Raw genomic sequence first — 21,739 nt, 5'->3', positions numbered from 1 at the left:
CAAGTTTCCGAAGAGGAAGAAGTAGGTTGCACATGAAAGATCAGGAATCAGTCATTTCAGACTTTTCTAAATCAAGTCTTAAAGCTAGAAGATACTTCTGAAGGAAATTTATTTTCATTTTAGAACTCTGTATCTGCTTGACTGTTAATTAAGTATGAGGGAGTTATGAAAAGACATTTTCAGACCTGAAAGTTCTCAAAAATATTTTACCTTCTGTGCATTCTTTCTCAGGAATTTAGTAGAGGATATGCCCCATCAATATAAAGGAATGAAGAAGAGAAAAAAAATACATAGGATAGTGGAAATAGGTAATCAAACATAGGCAAGAAGCAGTGGGATTTCTTGGATGATGGGGAAAGATGAAAGATGTGACCTGTAGAGGGCAGTTAATCCAGAATGTGGCAAATCAGAAAGCTCCAAGAGGAATATCTACAAAAAGATCAAAATGAAAGAATACTTGGTGTTTTTAAAGAGAAATGTCTTGTGAAGCCATTTCAACAATTGGAGGAAATTTGATGGTTGAATTGGTAATAAACACATGGAGATCTAATCAGACAAAACACAGTTATTAACTCTATGGGAAACAAAAACTTGTACAGAAAAAGTAATCATATTATGCTGCAATGGCTCAGATATGAAGCAGGGGTTGAAATTTATTTTTTTTTCCATACAGATATCCTGTTGTTACTGCATCTTTTGTAGAAAAGACCACCCCTTTACTTTTTTTTTTTTTTTTTTTTTTTTTTTTTGTGGTACGTGGGCCTCTCACTGTTGTGGCCTCTCCCGTTGCGGAGCACAGGCTCCGGATGCACAGGCTCAGCGGCCATGGCTCACGGGCCCAGCCGCTCCGTGGCATGTGGGATCTTCCCGGACTGGGGCATGAACCCGTGTCCCCTGCATCGGCAGGCGGACTCTCAACCACTGCACCACCAGGGAAGCCCCCCCTTTACTTTTGAATGGTTTTGGACTCTCATGAAAATCAGTTGCTCATAAATGTGTCAGTCTATTTCTAGAGTCTGTATCTCATCCACTGATGATTATGTCTCTCTTTTTGTCAATACCATACTGTCTTGACTACTATAAATCTTCAAATCTGTTATAATAAAAACTTTCAAATTTGTTATTCTTTTTAGAATTTATTCTGTGTATCTGAACCTTAGCCTTTCCACATAAGTTTTTTAATTAGCTTGTCATTTTGTACAAAAAGCCTACTGGAATTTTGGTTGAGATTGCATTGAATAAGCAGGTCAATTTGAGGAAAAATGACATCTTGAAAATGTTAACTCATATAGGTCATGAATAAGTTTTATCTTTCCATTTTTCTAGGTTTTAAACATTTCAGAAACAATGTTCTGTAGTTTTCATGTACAGAGTACAGCATGTTTTGTTATATTTGCCTATAACTATTTTTTTTTAGGGGGGGATTTTTTTTGGATTGGTTTTTTTTTTTTTTTTTTTTGGCCATGCCACGCGGCATGTGGTATCCCAGCTCCCTCACCAGGGATCAAACCTGTGCCCCCTGCAGTGGAAGGGTGGTATCCCAACCACTGGACCACCAGGGAAGTCCCTGTGTTTTTTGAGCTTTGGCACATGATACTGTTTTTAAAATTCCATTTTCCAGTTATTCATTGTCGTTATGTAGAATAATTGATTTTTGTTAAATAGATTCATTAGGATTTTCTAAATAGATGATCACATCTTCTGTGGATAAAGACAGTTTTATTTCTTTCCAACCTTTATTTCTTTAAATTGTTTTTCTTGCCTTATTGCAGTGGGTAAGCCCTATACTATAACCTTGGATAAAAGTGGGACGAACACATATCCTTGTTTGTTCCCAATCCTAGTAAGAAGACATTGAGTATTTCACTATGAAGTATGTCACTGTTTTTTTGTAGGTGGTCCTTATCAGGTTGAGGAAGTTTGCTTTTATTCTTTGCCTACAGAGAGTTTTTATCATGAGTGGGTGTTGCATTTTATCCAATGCCTTTTCTGCTTCTATTGAGATGATTGTGTGTTATCTCCTTTGTTCTGTAGAAACAGTGATTTAGGTTGTTTTTTTAAATCAACTTTCCCTCCCAAGGGTAAATCTCATATGGTCATGATGTATTATCCTTTTTATTTTCAATTTGCTAATATTTTCAGGAGGAGTTTTGCATCTGTGTCATGAGAGGTATTTATCTGTGGCTTTCTTTTATGTTGTTTTTAGATTTGGCACCAAAGAAATACTGGTTTCAGGAAATGTTTCCTCCTCTATATTCTGAAAGAGTACATGTGACTGGTGTTCTTTTTTATTTCCTCCCTAAATTCATTGTTTACACTCACTCTATCAGGGTGTCTTCAGGGGGGCTGATATGAAAACTGACTACCACAGGATTCCTGTATGTAGATTTCTGGAATTCTTTTTGTACTGGTTCCCCCTTTGTGGTATTTTGACCCATAAATTTCAGTTGCCTCAACCTCTTCAAATTTTGAACACTGTCCCCCTCTGCTCATTGTGACCGTGGGACCCAGTGCCAAGGTCCAGTAAGTGCCAGAAGAGCAGAAAACTGGGACACTTGTGGTTTTCATCTGTCTTCTTTCTTTTCTCTCAGAGGTCATAGACCTGCTGTTCACTGTCTGTTGTTCGGTGTCTGAAAACAGTTATTTCATATATTTTGTCTAGTTTTCCAGTTGTTTATGCTGGTATCCCTAGTCTTTTACCATCTAATCTGCCATGGCTGGAGGTCGAAGTGTATAAATAATATTTGAACTTCATAATAATGTAATTGTGACCCTTGACCTAACCAAAATTAGGATGGACGGTTGGAAAGTGGGCTTGGAATGTATGGTTAGGCTGGCTGAAAGAAATCTAAATCTTCAATTTGCATAATGTAATAATATTTAATACTGAAAAATCAGGAAGTAGCAATACAAGCATGTTATTTAATTATGTGATAGTAAACGACAAAAGAATCATCTAAGAGAATAAACAGTTTATTTTTAGGGAGAGGCAACTGTTGGGGGCGGGTAAGGATATGGGGGACTGCTCTTTTTCCTAATAAAACTTGTAGAACTGTTTGACTAGGAACACATATAAGAAAAATATCAGTGAAACTAGGGGAAAAAAGATAGAGTGGACAAATGGAAATCATAGGAAAGAAAGTATAATAGCAATGATATTAGTTAGTCATAATCAGATTCAAGATTGAACACATTTAAAAAAGATAAAGAAGATATTTGTCTTACTGATGAAAGGTCCCCTAAAGTCACGAAACTTTTATTTACTTAACAGAGCTAAGAAGTATATTGAGCTGATGTAAATACCAGGAGAAACTGCACCCACATGCATAATGGAGAGACTTCTAATTTCTGTATTTTAGAAATATATGAAGTACACAATAAAAAGGAAATGGAAAATTTGATTAACACAGTTAGCAAGCATGTGTGTGTTTGTGCATGCACATAACTCTGTACAAATAAATTTGTACAAAGCTTTAAAATACAGGTATAGTGGGCAAAAAAATTGACTGTTAGGCCACAATGGATATATTAATCAGTTCCAGAAAGTAGAACTCACTTGTGTATTTCTATTTATTCTTCTTGGGGTTTGTAGGGCTTCTTGAACCTGTGGATTTGGTGAGTTTCATTAGTTCTGGAAAAAATTAAGCTGTTATCTCTTCAGCTGTTGCATTTATTCTCTCTCCTCTCTTCCTGAGACTCTGATGTAATATTTTCCAGATCTTTTCACTATCTGCCATGTCTTTTAATCTCTTTTCTGTTTCTTTCTTTTTCTTCCTTTCATGCATTAATGGATGATCTCTTCTGATCAATCAGAATTTTTTTTTTTAGGTCTAGTCTACTGAGTTTTTAAATTTTGCCATTGTGTTTTCCATTTCTAGAAGTAACCTTTGTTCTTTTTTAAATTATTATTAATTTTTTTTGCGGTACGCGGGCCTCTCACTGCTGTGGCCTCTCCCGTTGCGGAGCACAGGCTCCGGACGCGCAGGCTCAGCGGCCATGGCTTACGGGCCCAGCCGCTCCGCGGCATGTGGGATCTTCCCAGACCAGGGCACAAACCCGTGTCCCCTGCATCTGCAGGTAGACTCTCAACCACTGCGCCACCAGGGAAGCCCCGTTTGTTCTTTTTTGATACTTGATTTTTTAAAAAGCTTTTTATACCATGCAGATATTTTCAAGTTTGTCATATATTTGTTTAAACAGATTAGAATTATTGTTTTAAAATCTGTCCAGTAATTCCAGAAGCTGAAGTCTTGTGAGGGATGTTTCTGTTGTTTGTTGTTTTATTTCTTTATGTGATTTGTTGTCTGTATCTGCTTCGTGGTTGTCATTGAATTATTTTTAGGGTTCTCCAAGGCCCCAGATGAATTTGCCCTCTGATAGAGAGGCTTTGATTTGGCTTCTGCTGGATCCTGTAAACATTGCCATTAGGGATGCCTTAAGCGTATAGGTCTTTGCTCTGGCCAACTATAAAGGTCTTTTGTTCTCCTGAGTGCACATCTTCCCTGGGATTGGTTTCAACTTCTCTAGGATGGTTTTCTTCTACACCCTTTTCCTTTTTTCTTATCTTGTACTGACCTCTGTGTATTTTGTACTTACCCTAAGACAAAATGAGTTCTTTGAGGGTGGGCTGGGTCTCAGCTTAACGTGGGAGTGATCTCCCCCAAAATTCTTCACCTTGATTTGGCCTTGGACTTTTAATGCTGTCCCTCTTCCCCCATTTGTACCTCTCTCCCATTTGTTGTTACTCAGACTTTCCACTTATCTCTCTGGGTTTTGACTTTTATCCAAAAATTGTCTTGGGACTTCCCCACTGCAGATCATTATTGTTTTTAAGATGTTGGTTAGAAAAAAGTCTTATACAGTATTTTTCGTTGTCTTTAGCAAGAGGAAGAGATAAAGCTGTAAATGCATTCATTAGGAAATGAAGAACAAAAATAGATGAACTTATTTCCAGGTTAAGAAACCAGAAAAAGAATAAACGTTGCGACAGTGGAAAGTAGGGATTGAGTAGAATTTAGTGAAATAGGAAAAAAGCAATATTTCAGTAAAGGTTAGAGCTGGTTCTTTGAAACAACAAATAAAATAAAGTCCTGGTAAGTCTGATCAGAAAATAAAACAGAAGACACATGTAAATACACATGTAAATTATGAATAAAAGTGGAAACATAACTACACATTTTTATTTTTTTGGCATTTATATTACTTTGCATCATCTTTTATCAGGATTTTACAGTGTCAGAGACTGTTAGCAAAGAAAAAAACCGGAGTGCTTGTCAAATCCTTCATGTTTTCAGAAGAGTTAAAAGTTACATCAGTGTTTTTCAGACTATCTCTGATGCAAAAACAGATTTTTTGTATCCCCCCTGCCCCAGTCTGTTGGTGACTGATACAGGGTCCTATTAAGCATGCCTAGTACCCAGCTTGTGTCATGTGATTTACCACCTAAGTTCGATAACAACCACACAGATAACTATCTTATTCTTCAGAGCCCACTGATGATGTACTTGAATGTTGTGGCAACGTTAAGTTGCTATAAAAGTTTCCAAACGCTTTTTCTCAATTTTTATACTTCTCTTCTCATGGACTGGTAAGATTCAGTGCATGGATTAGACTTTGAAATGGAACTAGGAACAATCTATATGCTTGATCCACTCAGGGAGTAGACTGTCACCACTATAGATGTTAGTGAAGGGCCACAGCTTTCAAATAAACTTAATGATAAACACTCCGAAAGGAGCTACCCAGAAATCCTGTGGTAGAAAATAGCGTTTCCATGTGCAAATGAAAATTTTAAATGATCTTGTGGAAAGATATTTTAATTGGTTTGTATGTAGTTCATTTTTATACTTGTGCCCATATAGCTTTGAATAGCTTCATGGGATTAAAATCATCCAGGCAGATAGATTAAGATTTGAAAGGAGATAATATAGGTACAGAAGGGTGAGTGGAGAGAGAGAAAAGATTTAAATTGGGAAGATTACATCATTGATTGAAGAATTTAATTTATTGTAATAGATCCATAACCATTTGATTCCTCAAATTAAAATGTAAGAACACTTTGAAGTAAGTTTTTTTTTTTTTTAAAGATGGTAGCCAATTCTTTTTATTTATTTATTTATTTATGGTTGCTTTGGGTCTTCGTTGCTGCACGCGGTCTTCCTCTAGTTGCGGCGAGCAGGGGTGACTCTCTGTTGCGGTGCGCGGACTTCTCATTGCGGTGGCTTCTCTTGCTGCGGAGCACGGGCTGTAGGCGCACGGGCTTCAGTATTTGTGGCACGCGGGCTCAGTAGTTATGGCTTGCGGGCTCTAGAGCGCAGGCTCAGTAGTTGTGGTGCATGGGCTTAGTTGCTCCGCAGCATCTGGGATCTTCCCGGACCAGGGCTCGAATCCCTGTCTCCTGCATTGGCAGGCGGATTCTTAACCACTGCGCTACTAGGGAAGTCCCCCACTTTTTTTCTTGACGGCAGGATTTCTGTTAATCCCCACTTCTGATATTCTGATAGGCACAGTTTCCCATTTCTGAGATCTCTTCACATTCAGCTTTTAGATATTATTATTTAGTGTGTTCCATCTTCCATTTATTATTAACTGTTTTTTGTAGTAGTACAATTGTCCCTTGGTATCTGCACAGGATCGTTTCCAGGAACACCACACCCCACCCCTGCAGATACCAAAGTTCCTGGATGCTCAGGTCCCTTATATAAAACAGTGTAGTATTTGGGTATAACTTACGCACATCCTCCCATATACTTTAAATCATCTCTAGGTTACATATAATATCTAATACAACATAAATGCTGTATAAATAGTTGTAAATACAGTGTAAATGCTACGTAAACAGTGGCTGGGTGCATGGCAAATTCAAGTTTTGTTTTTTTGGAACTTTCTGGAATTTTTTACCCCCAAATATTTTCAGTCCATGATTGGTTGAATCTGAGGATGTGGAACCTGCAGATATGGAGGGCTAGCTGTTATAATAACTGACTTACTGAATAGTTCTGTGCAGAACACAATTTTAATTACTTTATAAGTGTGTTGTCTTTCTTAATTCTCACAGAAACCCTCTGAATAAAGTACTCTGATTCCCATTTTACAGAATAGAAGACTGAGGCAGACAGATTACATAACTTTGCCAAGGTCTCTTGGTAAAGAATGATCCAAGATTCAAAGCCAGTCAGTGTGAGTCCACAGCTCTTATTCAGGCCATCAGTAGTCTTGGCATTAGCAGTAGGAATGAAAAAATTATAATGATGAGAGAGGAAACCATTGTAAGAGTGTAATTACTAGTATTTATTGAGGGATTACTGTGTGCCAGTTACACATAATAATTGCTTTATGAATGTTATTTTTACACCAGCCTTTAAGATTATTTTCATTTTACTTATGAGGATATGGAGGCATAGAGTTTAATTGACTTGCCTAAGACCACGTGGATAATAAGTGTTGAAGCTAAGTTCAAACTCCTGGGCCAGAGGATCTATGTATTGCTGTTTATTTGCCCATCTGTGTCCGTAGACTGGGAATGTATTAAAGAATAAGTACTTAATTAATCTCCAAGCACATAGTAAGTTTTCATTAAATATTTGTTGATTGTAATACATAAACCCATATTTAGATGAGAGAACTTATACTCTTTGCCTCTTACACAGTACCTTAGAAGCTTAATTTTCCTCTAAACTGTGTGCTAGGCATTGTAGGGAATACCAGGATTGTTGTTTTAAATTTTAGAACCTTTGGTGATGTTTCAAATTTCAGCACAAAAAGTGGTTTAAATAGTATTTTAAAACAATTCTATTTAACATTTAACTTTTATTAAATAAAAACTGAAAAGATTCAGAAAAAGGGAGTTGTAACAAAGGGAGATGTGATGTGCATACACATCATCCAGAATTTGATAATTGTTATTCATACAGTTTTCTGTTTATTTAATGCTAACTTCTGTATTTGTTTTATGCCTACAGCCATATCCAGAAGACCCAGCAGTTTATAAACCACTCTCCCAGGAAGAACTGCAAAGGATAAAGAATGAGAAAAAACAGAAACAAAATGAGAGAAAACAGAAAATATCAGAAAATCGCAAACATTTGGCTAGTGTACGTGTTGTACAAAAAAACCTCGTCTTTGTTGTAGGTCTGTCTCAGCGCCTAGCAGACCCAGAGGTAAGTCTTCTTCTCTTTTCTTTCTCAACTTGGCATTTTTTCTTTTTGTTTATTTGGAAATAATAGCTGACTCTGCCCAACTTCAGGATTTACCTGAAAATATTAAAACTTAGGAGAAAATGGGAAATATTTTTTTAATGATCACTAAGAAACCAATGACCAGTTGTGATCTTAGGCAAGTGTATTAATCTTCCTTGGCTCATTTTCTTCAGTTGTAAAACTAGGCAGTTGAACTAGATCTCTAAAGTCTCCTTTAGTGCTAATAACCTGTGAAAGTTGGATAATGGTTCTGTTTTGCTCTTAAGGCTAATGTGACATGACTACTCTGTTTGTTTCCTCTTTTCTGTAGTTGTATTAAGGACCAACAGTGGAGATGCAGTTTCATGAACCCACCAAAGATCCGTATTTTTTTTTTTTTAAATCGTGCCCATGTAGTTGAACCTTGGTTATAGAACAGTGATAGAACTGTTGCTATACTGTATCATCATTCTTTACTCATTCATTTTAAGCCAGTTTTGGGGAAAGAGGGAGAATTTGATGAAGGGAAACTATGGACCAGGTTCTTCGTCATTCGTTTGGAGGCAGGGGAGGTCTTAACCCTTTTGTTTATTACTTAACTCTTTTCTCTCCTTCCTCCACCAGCCTTATTAGAATAATGTTGAACTCATAACTTTCCTTGATGCCCATGGATGCACATCTGCTAACTTTTAGTTTCTGATATACCAGGAGGTGCTGACTAGATTGTTGGGAAGGCAGATAGAAACTGATTGGCAGCCAGAATGTTGGAGAGAGCCGAATTTGGGGGATCTGTCAAAAGTACTCCTTGAGAAGGGTTTGAAGTAATGCTCATGATGGTTGCAATCAGAGGGAGGATTATAGTGAATATGACTAGGGAGGTGGGAATCTTTGAACTTGGCTAAGTGGGCTAAAGGCCCCAGAAGGAGGAAATTTAAGGTGCCTATACATTGATTTTGTACAAATCAGTTTAGAGACAATAAAAAATATTTATTGCTGATAAGTTTACTATGTATTGAGGCTGTGAAGGGCTTCATGATCAGTAGAGGAGAAAAATCAGGGTGACCTTACTAAGAAGGCTTTATCATTGGTAATAAATGTGGAGGCAGCTCAAGAATTACTAGGACCTGGGTCCATTAGTGGGCTGCATGATCTTCTGGAGACGTTCTTTCCAAAGTCAGAGGGTTCATGGTGGAGAAGACTTCTTTAATAAGAGATGATAAGGAGAGTGCTCATTTTAGGCCTATGGCTTAACCTCAGCAGCCACTTCTCCCTTTTTCCTAAATCTAGTACTTAACTCCCCAGACAGGCAGAATCCCACTTCACCCTTGAACACTGCCAAAACTTTGTCCCAACGCTTCTGTCTCCCTCTTTCAACACTACTTTTTTTTCCAACCAGAGAGCATTTCTTGCCTCTGCAAGTTTTTTATTTACCTACCTCTATTTATTCCTACTAATTTTTTTTTTTTTTTTTTTTTTTGCTGCACCATGCAGCTTGTGAGATCTCAGCTCCTTGACCAGGGACTGAACCTGGGCCACGGCAGTGAAAGCGCAGAATCCTAACCACTAGGCGACCAGGGAATTTCCTGCTACTCCAGTAAATTAATGGAACTTTTATTTTGATTTTATAACTCTTAGATATGGATGTACTTGATTTTCTTAATACAAAATCCAGTCACCTGTGGTACTGGAGGCATACAGAGCACCACCCAAAGGCTGGATAAAATTAAGCCATAGTCTCAGTCTGATGTTTGGATTATAGGTTTCCTACCTCATCTTTGGAATCTATGGTTTGTTTTTACTTATGTACAGAGATTTCTTATTTTCATTTCAAATAACATGATGTTAGTAAGATTAATCTGAAGAACTATTACACAGAAAGAAATTAACCTAGGGGGTGACTAGTGAGAGAGAACATTTTATCATGAGTCTAAATATACTTAAAAATCACTGTCCTGGTTTTATACTTTTGAAATCATCGTTGCTTGGTGAGAGGACAGTGAATTTTCTTAAACATTAGTTTCTCTCTCTTATTTCTCTTGAAAGCCTAGGAAGACCAGAGATTAGTGTTTTAGTTATTAAATCCTACTACTTCTAAATATTATCTTTAAAATTTTTCTTAATGTAACTGTCTAACCCTTTCAGGTTGGAAAAATTAAAGTCAGCTTCATTAGAAATCTTGAAGTTTCAAATTGTTAAGGTAACTTTTGAGACAAAGAAGATCCCTGTGATTTACTTATTTTGGGATGATGACAGTTTGATATTTGACTGAATTCTGATTAGCAAAACAGGAACATTTAGGAAGATTTAAAGCTTGTTTTGAAAATAATTTTTGTACATCTGAAAACTTCATACCAAGATTGATAGTCAAATGTATTCATTTATCGCTCGATAGAAAAAAAAACTATCGTAGAAGATATGGTAATTAGAGGTAATGATTAGAGGTAATCATCTCCTAAATCCTAAAAATTTATATTGTCAGAACCTAATTCATTCATTCTGTAAATTAACTCTTGAATACTTACAATCTGTTAGGTACTTTGATGTTGTAGATGAAGTGGTTTAGCAAGCAGACAGTCTCTACACTTGTACGTGCTTACAGACAGTGGAGAAGACAGAATTAAGTACTTGTAAGCATGCCGAGCATTTATAAACAGGGAAGTACAGGGCTTTTTGAGAACATGTAACAGTGGGGAATTTAGCTAGTACAGAGATCCACAAAAAGCCTCCCTGAGGAAAGGATGATTAAAAATCATTAGGGATTAGCTGGGCAGCGAATAAGGACAAGGATGTTTCAGGTTCGTGACTGCGTGAAAGAGCAGCTTGTTTGAGGAACTGAAAGACTTCAAAGACACAACCATTTCATTTTACAAACGGGAAACCGAGGCCCAAGGAAGTTGAGTGACTTGCCTAGGATCACTCAGCTATTTCATAGCAGAGCCAGGGCTAGAAACCACCCCCATCCTCTCCACCTCCCTGGTCTTAGAGCTCCTATTCCAATGTATTTTACACCAGTGAATGGTCTGTTGTTCCTCCATCCGTCCATTTATCCATCCATCCTTCCATCTGCTTACCACATTTTTTATTTTCTCTGTGGTGGTCATGAACACTTGACTGTGTTCCCAAAGAATAAATAGGAAGACATTTTACACATTAGGTATGCCATTGGGAATTTATAATTTTATCATGTGGCCTTTTATATGGTAATTAGTACTAAAGTTGGCTCACTGTGAAGTAAATATAGGACATTAAATATATGGGTAATGTGGTGATATGCAAGGTGTTCTGCCTACTACCCATACTCTTCACCTTTTTTATTTACTAGAGTATTGTTTTGCTCATTGACTTATGTTTCAGACAGAATCTGTAATGTGCAACTTAATATAGAACGTCTAAATTATTTAAATTTCCCTTGCCTGGGCAAACCATTCCTTATCAGCCATAGGCCATTTTCTAATACATTAAGGCCCACCAGTGTTTTATATCCATGTTATTCTTTTTTTTTTTTTAAGATTTAGATCTGTATTTATTTATTTATTTGGCTGTGTTGGGTCTTAGTTACAGCGTGTGGGCTTAGTTGCCCTGCAGCATGTGGGATCTTAGTTCCCTGACCAGGGATCGAACCCACATCCCCTGCATTGGAAGGTGGATTCTTAATCACTGGACCACAGGGGAAGTCCCCCATGTTACTTTTTTTGTTCAATACTAAGACAGTTTGATTTTTCAATAAGCATTTATTGAGTACCTACAGTGTGCCAGGCATTGTGTAAGACATTGAACATAAACCAGTAAAAAGGTAGCCCCTGTTTATTTATAAAAGCAGCAGTACAGTATGAGGAGTGCTGTGTGCTGTGGAGGCACAAGAGATGGTACCTGACCTTGGGGTGAAGATGTGTACTCTCCTGCTATCTCTGGGGTAAAGTGCTTCAGGTACAGGAATTATACAAATGCTTCTGGATGAGAAAGAGCTCAGTCTGCAAATGATTTGTTTGGCTGGAAAATTAGAGTGAAATGGTGAGAGAGGAGGCTGACAAGGTAAGTGGTAAGGGATAATGAAGGGCTTTTAAAACATGCTAACAAGTTTGCACTTTATCTTAAAGGCAATGGGAAGCTATTAACTATTAAGAACAGAATGACATGGCTAGATTTGTGCTTTGAAAATATTATTCTGGCTGCTCAGTGTACTTATGTACAAATCTTATGTTGTTATGAAGGTGTTACTCAAATACTGGCCAGAATTTATTTCCATAAGCCAGCTTTTACCCTTTTCAGACCCAGTACCCACTTTTTTTTAAACTAATATTTTATAACACCCTTTAAGTTTCATGCAATGACTTCTTGATAATATCTGTCTGTGTAGATACATAATTTGAAAAAAGTGAAGGAGAAATTAAAAATTATAAAAAGACTGTTTCTGCATGTAAATACTTGGGTAGCTCTGCTCTAGAACCTTGCTACTCAAGGTGTGGCCACTGGGCTGGTAGCATTAGTATCACCTGGGAGCTTAATTTTGCGGACTCTCAGGGTCTGAAATATGTATTTTAACTAAATTCTCAAATGACTTGTATGCGTATATAAGTTTGTAAAGTACTTTTTTTCCAGTATGTTATAAAATAGGTGCTTGCATCTGTTTGTAGAATCACTGTGAATATGACAACTACAAAGGCAGATTGTTACAGGTGTATGTATTGGCACCTCAGGTACCATGAAGTGCCGATGATGTTATTTTTCTGAAGCAATTCTTAGTAAAATTTCAAACAAAGCACTTGTGGTTGTCCCTTAATTACACACTATTTGCTTTTAAATTCAACATATGTCAGAACTGTGGGGAACTACTTTATGTTTATAATTTGTTTCTAGGTTCACTTAATTGTAAACAGGCCTCTCAGCTAGATGAATGTCTTGTAGAACATTCAAAAGTGGTGCAGGACAATTCTTTGTGGTGCAGGGCTAGCCTGAGCGCTGCTGTCAGCTTTCCCTGGCTCCCATCCACTGAACACGAATAGTGTCTCCCAGTTATTTTGACAACCTCCCCTAATAAAAGCTCCCACAGAGTTCCAAATGTTCCAGTTTCCCTTGATGCTGCCTTTATTGAGAACTACTGCCGTAAACTTGGATATGATATGAGCTGCTGATGCAGCACAACTTGTAACCAGCCTGAATCCTTTGAAGCAGGTATTTTGGCTGAGGCCTTTTGCTGAGTTGGTATGCATCAAGCTGGAATATTGAATACAGAGTTCTATACTCCACTGGCCAGAAAGCTTTTCAAGATATACTCTTCCCTAACCCTCTATTCTAAGCCTTTTTTTGTGAACAACCCAAGAGTTATTGCCTTTACCACACTTACCGCCATATCCCTCGGGGGATTTGGGTAGAAGACAGATTGAAAGCCAATGTAGTCACTTCACCTTCTAATCCATTAAAATTGGCTGTAGAAAACAGAAGGCCTAAACCCTATACTTATAAAAACCTGAAATAAAATAAGGTAAAAAAATATATAAATCAAGTTGAAAACTGTTAAGAATTAATGACACCCCAATCACGGACTGTTTCACAAAGCTTTGGTTCTGTCAGGTGCAGAACATATTAGCTAAGTTGCAAGTATGTGAGAATATTATCAAGAGTATAAGAGTATTTGGAAAGGATACTTTGCACACACTTGAACAGACATGTGCATAAAGCTTTCATTGAAAGAGAGCTTGCTATTTGGAGAGATTGTAGGAACAGTAGGTCTATAGATGAATTCTAGGAAAAGAACAAAATTTAATTTTGAGGTAGTTGCAAATCATAGGAGAGGTTTTTGTATCAGGTTAGCCAAGGTTATGTAAGGTTTAGAGAAGCGCAGTGAATGCATATAGTGATCCCATAGTAAAGGAGATGACACAGGTATGAGGGAAAATGACCACCAAGAAGTAACCAGGTAGTAGAGAAAATATTGTATAAATCTGTTTTCCCAGTTTTTTTTTCATCCATCACTTCACATTTGTTATTTATTAGGAAAAAGAGAGAAAAAAAAAACAGGAGACAGTTGAGAAATGGTGAAATTGACATAAGGAAAATTTATTGACACACACAGAGTAATAAATCATAAAGCATAGAAGTTTGAGGAACATTCTGTTACCATATTTGGAATGTGTAACTTATAAACAATGCTTTAATATATAAAATATTATATACAATAGATTTATGAGTAAAGACTGTCTCTACTGGTGTCTGTTCTTGAGTTTCTGTTTCTGTTTAATACATAATCTTGGTCATTGTTCTGAGAATTACTTGCTTATAATGATCATCTATTAATGAAAATGTGGTTAAGATATTTGATCTGTTTTGTGTTTAAGAATACTGTGAAGCTAAAATCCCTTAGATTATTGGTGTAGATATTAGAATGTAATAGATAATACTGAACTTAGTAAGTCTCAGTTTCTATTCAGTGGGTCAATAAAGAATAGCTTTTAGACTTTGTTGATGATTTCCTGTAGGTTAACCACACAAATTGTAATTAGGAAGTAGTCACATTTACTAGAAAACTTTAAAAATTATTTTATTTTCACTGAAGAGGGATGGTGTATGTCCCCATTAAAAGGATAAAGTTGATGAAATGGGGACAGTTTATACCTTATTTCTTCTTCTTTTATAGGTTTTAAAACGACCAGAATATTTTGGGAAGTTTGGTAAAATACATAAAGTTGTCATCAATAATAGCACATCATATGCAGGCTCACAGGTAACTAATTATAGGGATTTTTGCCTTTCCTCCCTATGGTCTGGGCTTGACCTGGGCTGCTCAGAAGGAAAACTTGCTTTCTGTGATTAGAAAGCTTAAGGGTCAAAGATTTAAGCAGTGTAGTGACCTCTGTTGGTGGGGTGGGGAATTTTTGGTGCTTATTTGACCTTTTCAGGACTTAACAGTGAATTGATAGTAGTAAGACGGAAATAGTAAAACAAAGATCTAGTGATGGTTTGAAGGGGAGGGGGAATTGAGTATATTATCAGGCAGTTAAATTATATAATGATTTCTAATTAATAATGTTTTCAGATATTGTGAACTTAATACAGCGTCTTTGTTATGCTGGTATTAGCAGATAGAATACTCCTACAGATTGCATTTATTTTGGGGAGAACATAGTTTGACACTGTCTTCAAATCTTATTTTTTTTTAATCTAACTTTCAAAGTTTGTTTTTTGTAACCTTGACAAGCCTGTCAGATGAGTTTTTAAAAAAATAAATTTTATTCATATTTATTTTAGTCTACTTAAAATCAGATAAAATTCATTAAGTATGATTTTCTTAAGATGAACTAGTATATGGTTTAATCAAAGCTACTACTACTTCTAATCATTTGTCATTATTATTAATGAAAGTAGTAGTAAAGGCCTTTAGAATTCCTTAGGCAGGTTGTAAGATAATTTTGTTGTTGTTGTTAAGTTTTTGTTGAATTTGATACTAATAACAGTGGGTTTTCACTTTAGGGTCCGAGCGCCAGTGCTTACGTAACCTATATCCGGTCGGAAGATGCTCTCAGAGCCATACAGTGTGTCAACAATGTGGTGGTAGATGGCAGAACACTTAAGGTAATATGGTCCTCTTGATTTTTTTTTTTTTAAGGGGGAAGGGATAACATGTATTAAGTAGAGAAGAGCATAGCTTTTACATATTACATGAAGGGAGTCTAATTTGAAGATTGCTTCTTAGGCATCCATTCCAACCTATGACAGCTAATTTGTTTATAGCTGACCTACGTAGGGTCCTGTTTTACCAGCTAGGAGTAAACGCATTCATTATTAGGGGCTAATCTTTAAAAATCTCCTTATATTTACACATATTTTATTTTGTGAAAATGGATTTATTACTCTCCTTGTCAGAAATAGATAATTGTTCTGATTTGTTGTCCTTAAATATTTGGCCATTGATCAGTTCAGGTTTGCATGAAGGGTCCCACCAAGCAATGCTTTTAAGTAAGTGGAAGAAGGATGGCATAATTAGAAAAAGGAATTTGCCTTACGTGCCTATAACCACCTAAAACATGGAACAGATTTTGTCTTTCTACTCTTCCGACCTCTAGGGAAATGATCTGGGTGCTCAAGCTCTGGAAACCATAGGCCGAGATTTTTTTTTTTAGTTCTTTTAAATGATCATCATCTTTAATAAAGCCTGCTAATAATAGTTTAGTTCTCTAGTATTCACAGCCATACTTTGTTTTGTTGTGCCTGTGCCTCATTTTAGGTAAAATGAAAACACTAAATATGGAAATTTTCATTGTGGTGTCAGTTCACATTTTGGGTCTTTTTCCTCCCGCTTTCCTCCTCTTGCTGCAGGCATCTCTAGGTACAACAAAATACTGCAGTTACTTCTTAAAGAATATGCAGTGTCCAAAGCCTGACTGCATGTACCTACATGAATTGGGGGACGAGGCGGCCAGCTTCACAAAAGAGGAAATGCAGGTAGTAAAGTAATGTGAATTATCAACTTTGCAGAAAAGGAAGTATTTTTCTTTATAAGTTAAAATTACAAAAGCAAAAACTAAGAATTTTCTTTTTCTTTAAACTGGTATTACTTTAAAGTAGCATTTTCCAGGGCTTCCCTGGTGGCGCAGTGGTTGAGAGTCCGCCTGCCAATGCAGGGGACACAGGGTCGTGCCCTGGTCCGGGAAGATTCCACATGCCGCGGAGCGGCTGGGCCTGTGAGCCATGGCTGCTGAGCCTGTGTGTCCGGAGCACCGCAACAGGAGAGGCCACAACAGTGAGAGGCCCGCGTACCGCAAAAAAAAAAAAAAAAAAAGTAGCATTTTCCAAATACGTAGTGTTCCATGGAATATCAGTTCTGCAGGATATTGTTACAATAAAAGTGGGTCTGTGGTCCACTAAGTTTGAAAATGCTTGATTAATGAAGATAAATAGATTCCCCCACCCCCACCCCAGCAACACTTCTTAAGAGTCTTTAATATGCTAATACATATCCCAGAGGGGTATGTAGAACCAGGACTTAATTGACCAAGGAAAGCATTTTGGTAAATGCTACTTTAGGGGGAATGTCAGCAAAATGAAAGCTAAGTGGGATATTGTAATTATGAGGTCCCCCACCCCATCTCTACTCTTCACAGAGCATGCTAGAAAATAATACTCTATTAGATGCTGCTGAAAAGCTAACATTATTTTTATAAAATGATTCTTCCCATGAAAGTATCCAGTGAGTCAGTGTCCTGTAAAGGGTGAATTGAAGGCTTATTTTCCTGTGTTCTTTTTTACATTTCCTGTTCTCCTGTCTCCTTTCAATTTGTAGTATAAACATGCCTTTACAAGTAAAAATGTTGACCATACGGCATATTAAATGAGGATTATGCCAAAGCACAATACTGCACTTCCCTGTTATAGGTGAGGACTTCAGATTGTTGCTGTGGACTTTTGCAGGAATACTTCTCATTTAGAAGGTGGGGGGCATTGATTACTGCCTTTCATTCTCCAAGTCAAACTAGAGACAGTCTAGGAGGGGCTCCTTTCAGAGCAGATTGTTAAATGAAATGAAATATTACCTTTTTTGACTTGGAGTTACTACAGATTAAATCCCATTATAATAAATACATTGGGATTTCTTGACAGTATGTATTGTCTTTATGATCTAAAAACAGTGTTAAAATAAGTTCTCTGTGATATTTAACGGGGATGGATGACTTACTTATTTCTTGCTTATCCAATAAATGTATCTTGATTTTTTTCTTCTTTTGGATGAAGTCTAAGGTTGAACCATTTCATGCTGAATTTTGACTAGTAGGAACTGTGCTTTACCTATGGGTACTATTACAATGAAAATCTCTGTCAAGGAATTTCTAAGCCCCAGTTGATCTCACTGAAGTATTATTGAAGAGTAAAAGGAAATGGATGGACAGTCCCTTAGAATTTATTTGTAATGGGATTTAACCTGTCTCTATGAACTGCCCCTGTTAAATCATTTGAATACCAATTTGAGCTCTTTGTGGCTAACGAAAGCCATAATATCTCCTGAAGTATTGCTTGCAGAAAGAATTTTCAGGGCTTTTTATGTTTTAAAGATGTAAAATCCACATCTAAACTGTGTTTTTTCTTAACAATTTAAAATTCATTTCATATTGTTGTCCTGAATTCATCTTGCTCTTCTTTATCTTAGTTCAGAATTACTTTGGTTTCCTCGTTAAAACACTTCATCAATGTAGAAAGGAAACGAGCAAATTATATCATGGCAGAAACCAGATCCTTCCTTGTTACTGCATAACTCAAAATTTAGTACCATATGAAATATTTATAGACCCAGGTGAACAGGCAAGAGCCCTCTCAGAACAGGGAACAATGCATTGTGCAATATATATGATACAGTTGTGCTCAATTTGATGATACTGCCCTTGTTTTTATTGTTTTGATTTTGCTTTGATCTGTTCTGTTCTGGTTTTGGTTTTCCCATAACATCTATTTAGACCACACTTTTAAAATAATTAACAACCCTGAAGGTAAGTAAAAAATGTCATTGCAGTCGTAATATACATGCAGATAGTAAAAAGTTATTCAGAGTAATTTCATTGTATTGTAATTTATTTTTTGTATGTGCCTAGTTTCTACAGTCAGTCTTTGATTTATTCCATCACATTTGTGACACTGCCTTCTGATAGACAGCTACCAACTCCAGTAAATACAGAGTTGTCTTTGTTGTGTATAGAGCAGAGATTGGCAAACTTTTTATGTAAAGGGCCAGTTAGTAAATATTTTAGGTTTTCTGGGCATATGATCTCTGCAGCAACTACTCAACTTTGCTGTTGTAACACGAAAGAGGTCATAGATAACACATGAATGAATGAGCATGAGTGTTCCAGTAAAACTTTATTTATAAAAACAAAGTGGCTGGCTCTAAATTGCCATCCTCTGGTCTAAAGTTTAAAATATATTAATTTTTATGTAAAAACAAATTAATGTGCTAATTAGTGTTAGGATAATGAAAAATATAGTAAAACTCTTCATCTGTGTGTTACTTATCGATCTTCTAAAAAGAGAGACTGATTTTTTAGTGATTTTCAGAAAATTCTGTAATGACCTGTTAGAAGACTTAATTCTTATGTGAAAGATGGGGAAGTAAGTTTAAAAGGGCCCCTCTAGGGCCTCCCTGGTGGCGCAGTGGTTGAGAGTCCGCCTGTCGATGCAGGGGATACGGGTTCGTGCCCCGGTCTGGGAGGATCCCATATGCCGCGGAGCGGCTGGGCCCGTGAGCCATGGCCGCTGAGCCTGCGCATCCGGAGCCTGTGCTCCGCAACGGGAGAGGCCACAACAGTGAGAGGCCCGCATACCGCAAAAAGAAAAAAAAAAAAGGGCCCCTCTAGTTTTTTAAACTAGCAAAAATGTTGTCTGTTAATATTCTTTTCTCCACATAAAGTGGGTGATGAAATGCCTTAGTTAATGGAATATGTCTCATGTAGTTTTGTTGCAAGAACTTTCATTGGTCTAGAAGTTCTGTGACATTTTCCTCACAGGTTTCTCTGATGCCATGACAAATCCTTATGTGTTTTATTTAGAATAGCTTTAGTAATTCATAAAGTACATCAGCATTTTATACCAGCCACTTTGTGAGTCCCACTGCAGTTTTAATTTCTTCTTCCACTAGGCGGGTAAACACCAAGAATATGAACAGAAGCTACTTCAAGAATTATATAAATTAAACCCCAATTTTCTTCAACTGTCTACGGGTTCAGTTGATAAGAATAAGAACAAAGTGACACCACTGCAGAGGTATGATACGTAAGTACCGATATTAGTGTAATCAGATACCTTGCCTTCATGTCTGTCAATCTTCTCTTTTCATTCTACATCTTTTTCAGGCAGGATCCTTCTTGACAGTGTCTGTCATTTGTGCAGAATTGTTGTACTATATAGGAAATGTTGAGTCACAATTTCTGGGTTTGAATATTTGCTGCCTGCTGCTCCCTGGTAATACTGCAGATGAGCCTCTTGATGCTTCCCCTTTGCATTGATTTGCAGACTACCCTGAGCCCTGGGAACACTCTCCTTGATAAAAAGGAAATTAAGAGATGTGGGTTATTTAAAAGGCTCTTGTCACCTAACTGGGGTTTCCCTCCCGATGTAATGAGAGGGAAAACACTGTAAAAGGGACAGTGGGCGTTACCTGAAGCATTTTTTGTTGGGGATAGAAGTATTCATGGTTGTCTAGTCTCAGGAATCACCAAAGTCTTATGTCCTCTGAGTGAGGAGGGTTTCCCATATTCAGATCTTATTCATCTTGGAGACAGCTTATTTTTGCGTAGACCTATATTCTGTTGATGTTTAAACAAATTTATAATTTTATGTATTGAGTCTTATTCTGATATGGTGATCTTCACATCTTGGATTGTATTTGGTTATGGCCTGTGAGAAAATGGTATGATTAATAAAACAATAATTTGGGGGTTATACTTTATTCTGAATGTACCTTAAGTTTGATGTGTCAGGATCTTTTTTTTTTTTTGATTTGTTAAGTCTGACTTTTGTAAAGTGAATTCATTTAAAGTAAATAGCTGTAATTAATTTAAATAGGTCGATTTCTTTTTTAAAAAATTTATTCCAAAGTTAAATTCATTTAAGTGATGTTTTAAATGTCTGGTTATTACATAGTCCCATTGTAGTCCCATGTTTATTTAGCACTAAAATAATGTAAGGTCCATTTTTTAAACATAGCTAATAATAACTACATGGATTGTTACCAGAGTCAGTTTCTTCAAAACTTATTCTTGTATTTAAATTCTTGAAGTCCTTGTTAAGTTTATTCACTTAGATAGTAAAGATTATTTATAAAGGCAATTCAAATTTAAATACTTCCTGTTTATTTGCACACACATATGTACATGTGTATATAAATATATGAGGCCATAGAGCAAAACATAAAACGACTATATAATAAACTATGTGAAATTTGTTTTATCAAAGCTAAGAATAAACGCTAAGTTTAAAATCTTTTTGGGTTGATGAGCTTTGACCCTTTCCGTTGATCTTTTTGTCCCCACCCCATATGTTTATTTTATTATGAACCTATGCTATTATTTACCTCATTGGTTGCTAACTCTGTAGTGCATTATATAAGAATGAGGTTATTGCAGTAAAAATTTATTTCAGATGCTTTTAAATACACATCTTTATTCTCATTAAAACTGTTGTCATTCTAACTGAAGTCATATTCTGGGTTTACAGCCCCTAGAGAATTCAGAGCAGAAACGTAAAATTTAGATGATCTCTTTGCTACATTTGTTATTCCCTGAATATAAAAGTAATGTTTCTATTGAAGGAAATCTGAAAAATATACAAAAGCATAAAGAAGAACGTAAAAATTGTATGTGATCTCAATACTCAGACGTTTTCACTGAAAATGATTTGATGTATCTTCCTTGCAGTGTATATTTCCTTGTAGTCCTTTTCCTTCCTGTGAATGTATATATACACAAAACACATTGGTTTGTTACATTTTAAAACTTAATACCCATTATTATGAATATTTTCCCATGTTATGAAAGCAATTTTCATGACTGTGTAGTATTCCATTATATGTGAGTATTTAAAAT

At 36.5% G+C, this 21,739-nt stretch overlaps 1 protein-coding gene across 7 annotated transcripts in view; it reads left to right on the top strand.

Annotated features, from left to right (window-relative positions):
- Positions 1-21,739, top strand: part of CNOT4 (CCR4-NOT transcription complex subunit 4) — a 142,212-nt gene that overhangs the window by 68,670 nt on the left and 51,803 nt on the right. For 4 of the 7 annotated variants that reach the window (XM_060108366.1, XM_060108363.1, XM_060108364.1 and 1 more), the window contains 5 exons: positions 7,962-8,159; positions 14,812-14,898; positions 15,645-15,746; positions 16,491-16,616; positions 19,795-19,928. In XM_060108366.1, coding sequence (XP_059964349.1) covers positions 7,962-8,159; positions 14,812-14,898; positions 15,645-15,746; positions 16,491-16,616; positions 19,795-19,928 — 647 coding nt within the window. The remainder of the gene's footprint in view (positions 1-7,961; positions 8,160-14,811; positions 14,899-15,644; positions 15,747-16,490; positions 16,617-19,794; positions 19,929-21,739) is intronic. The other 3 variants (XM_060108367.1, XM_060108365.1, XM_060108369.1) reach the window with 1 other exon arrangement.

This window comes from Mesoplodon densirostris, chromosome 9 (genome assembly GCF_025265405.1).
Source record: "Mesoplodon densirostris isolate mMesDen1 chromosome 9, mMesDen1 primary haplotype, whole genome shotgun sequence".
NCBI classification, from domain to species: Eukaryota; Metazoa; Chordata; class Mammalia; order Artiodactyla; family Ziphiidae; genus Mesoplodon; species Mesoplodon densirostris.
The sequence above is the reverse complement of the archived record's forward strand: the minus strand, read 5'-3'. Positions and strand labels throughout refer to the sequence as shown.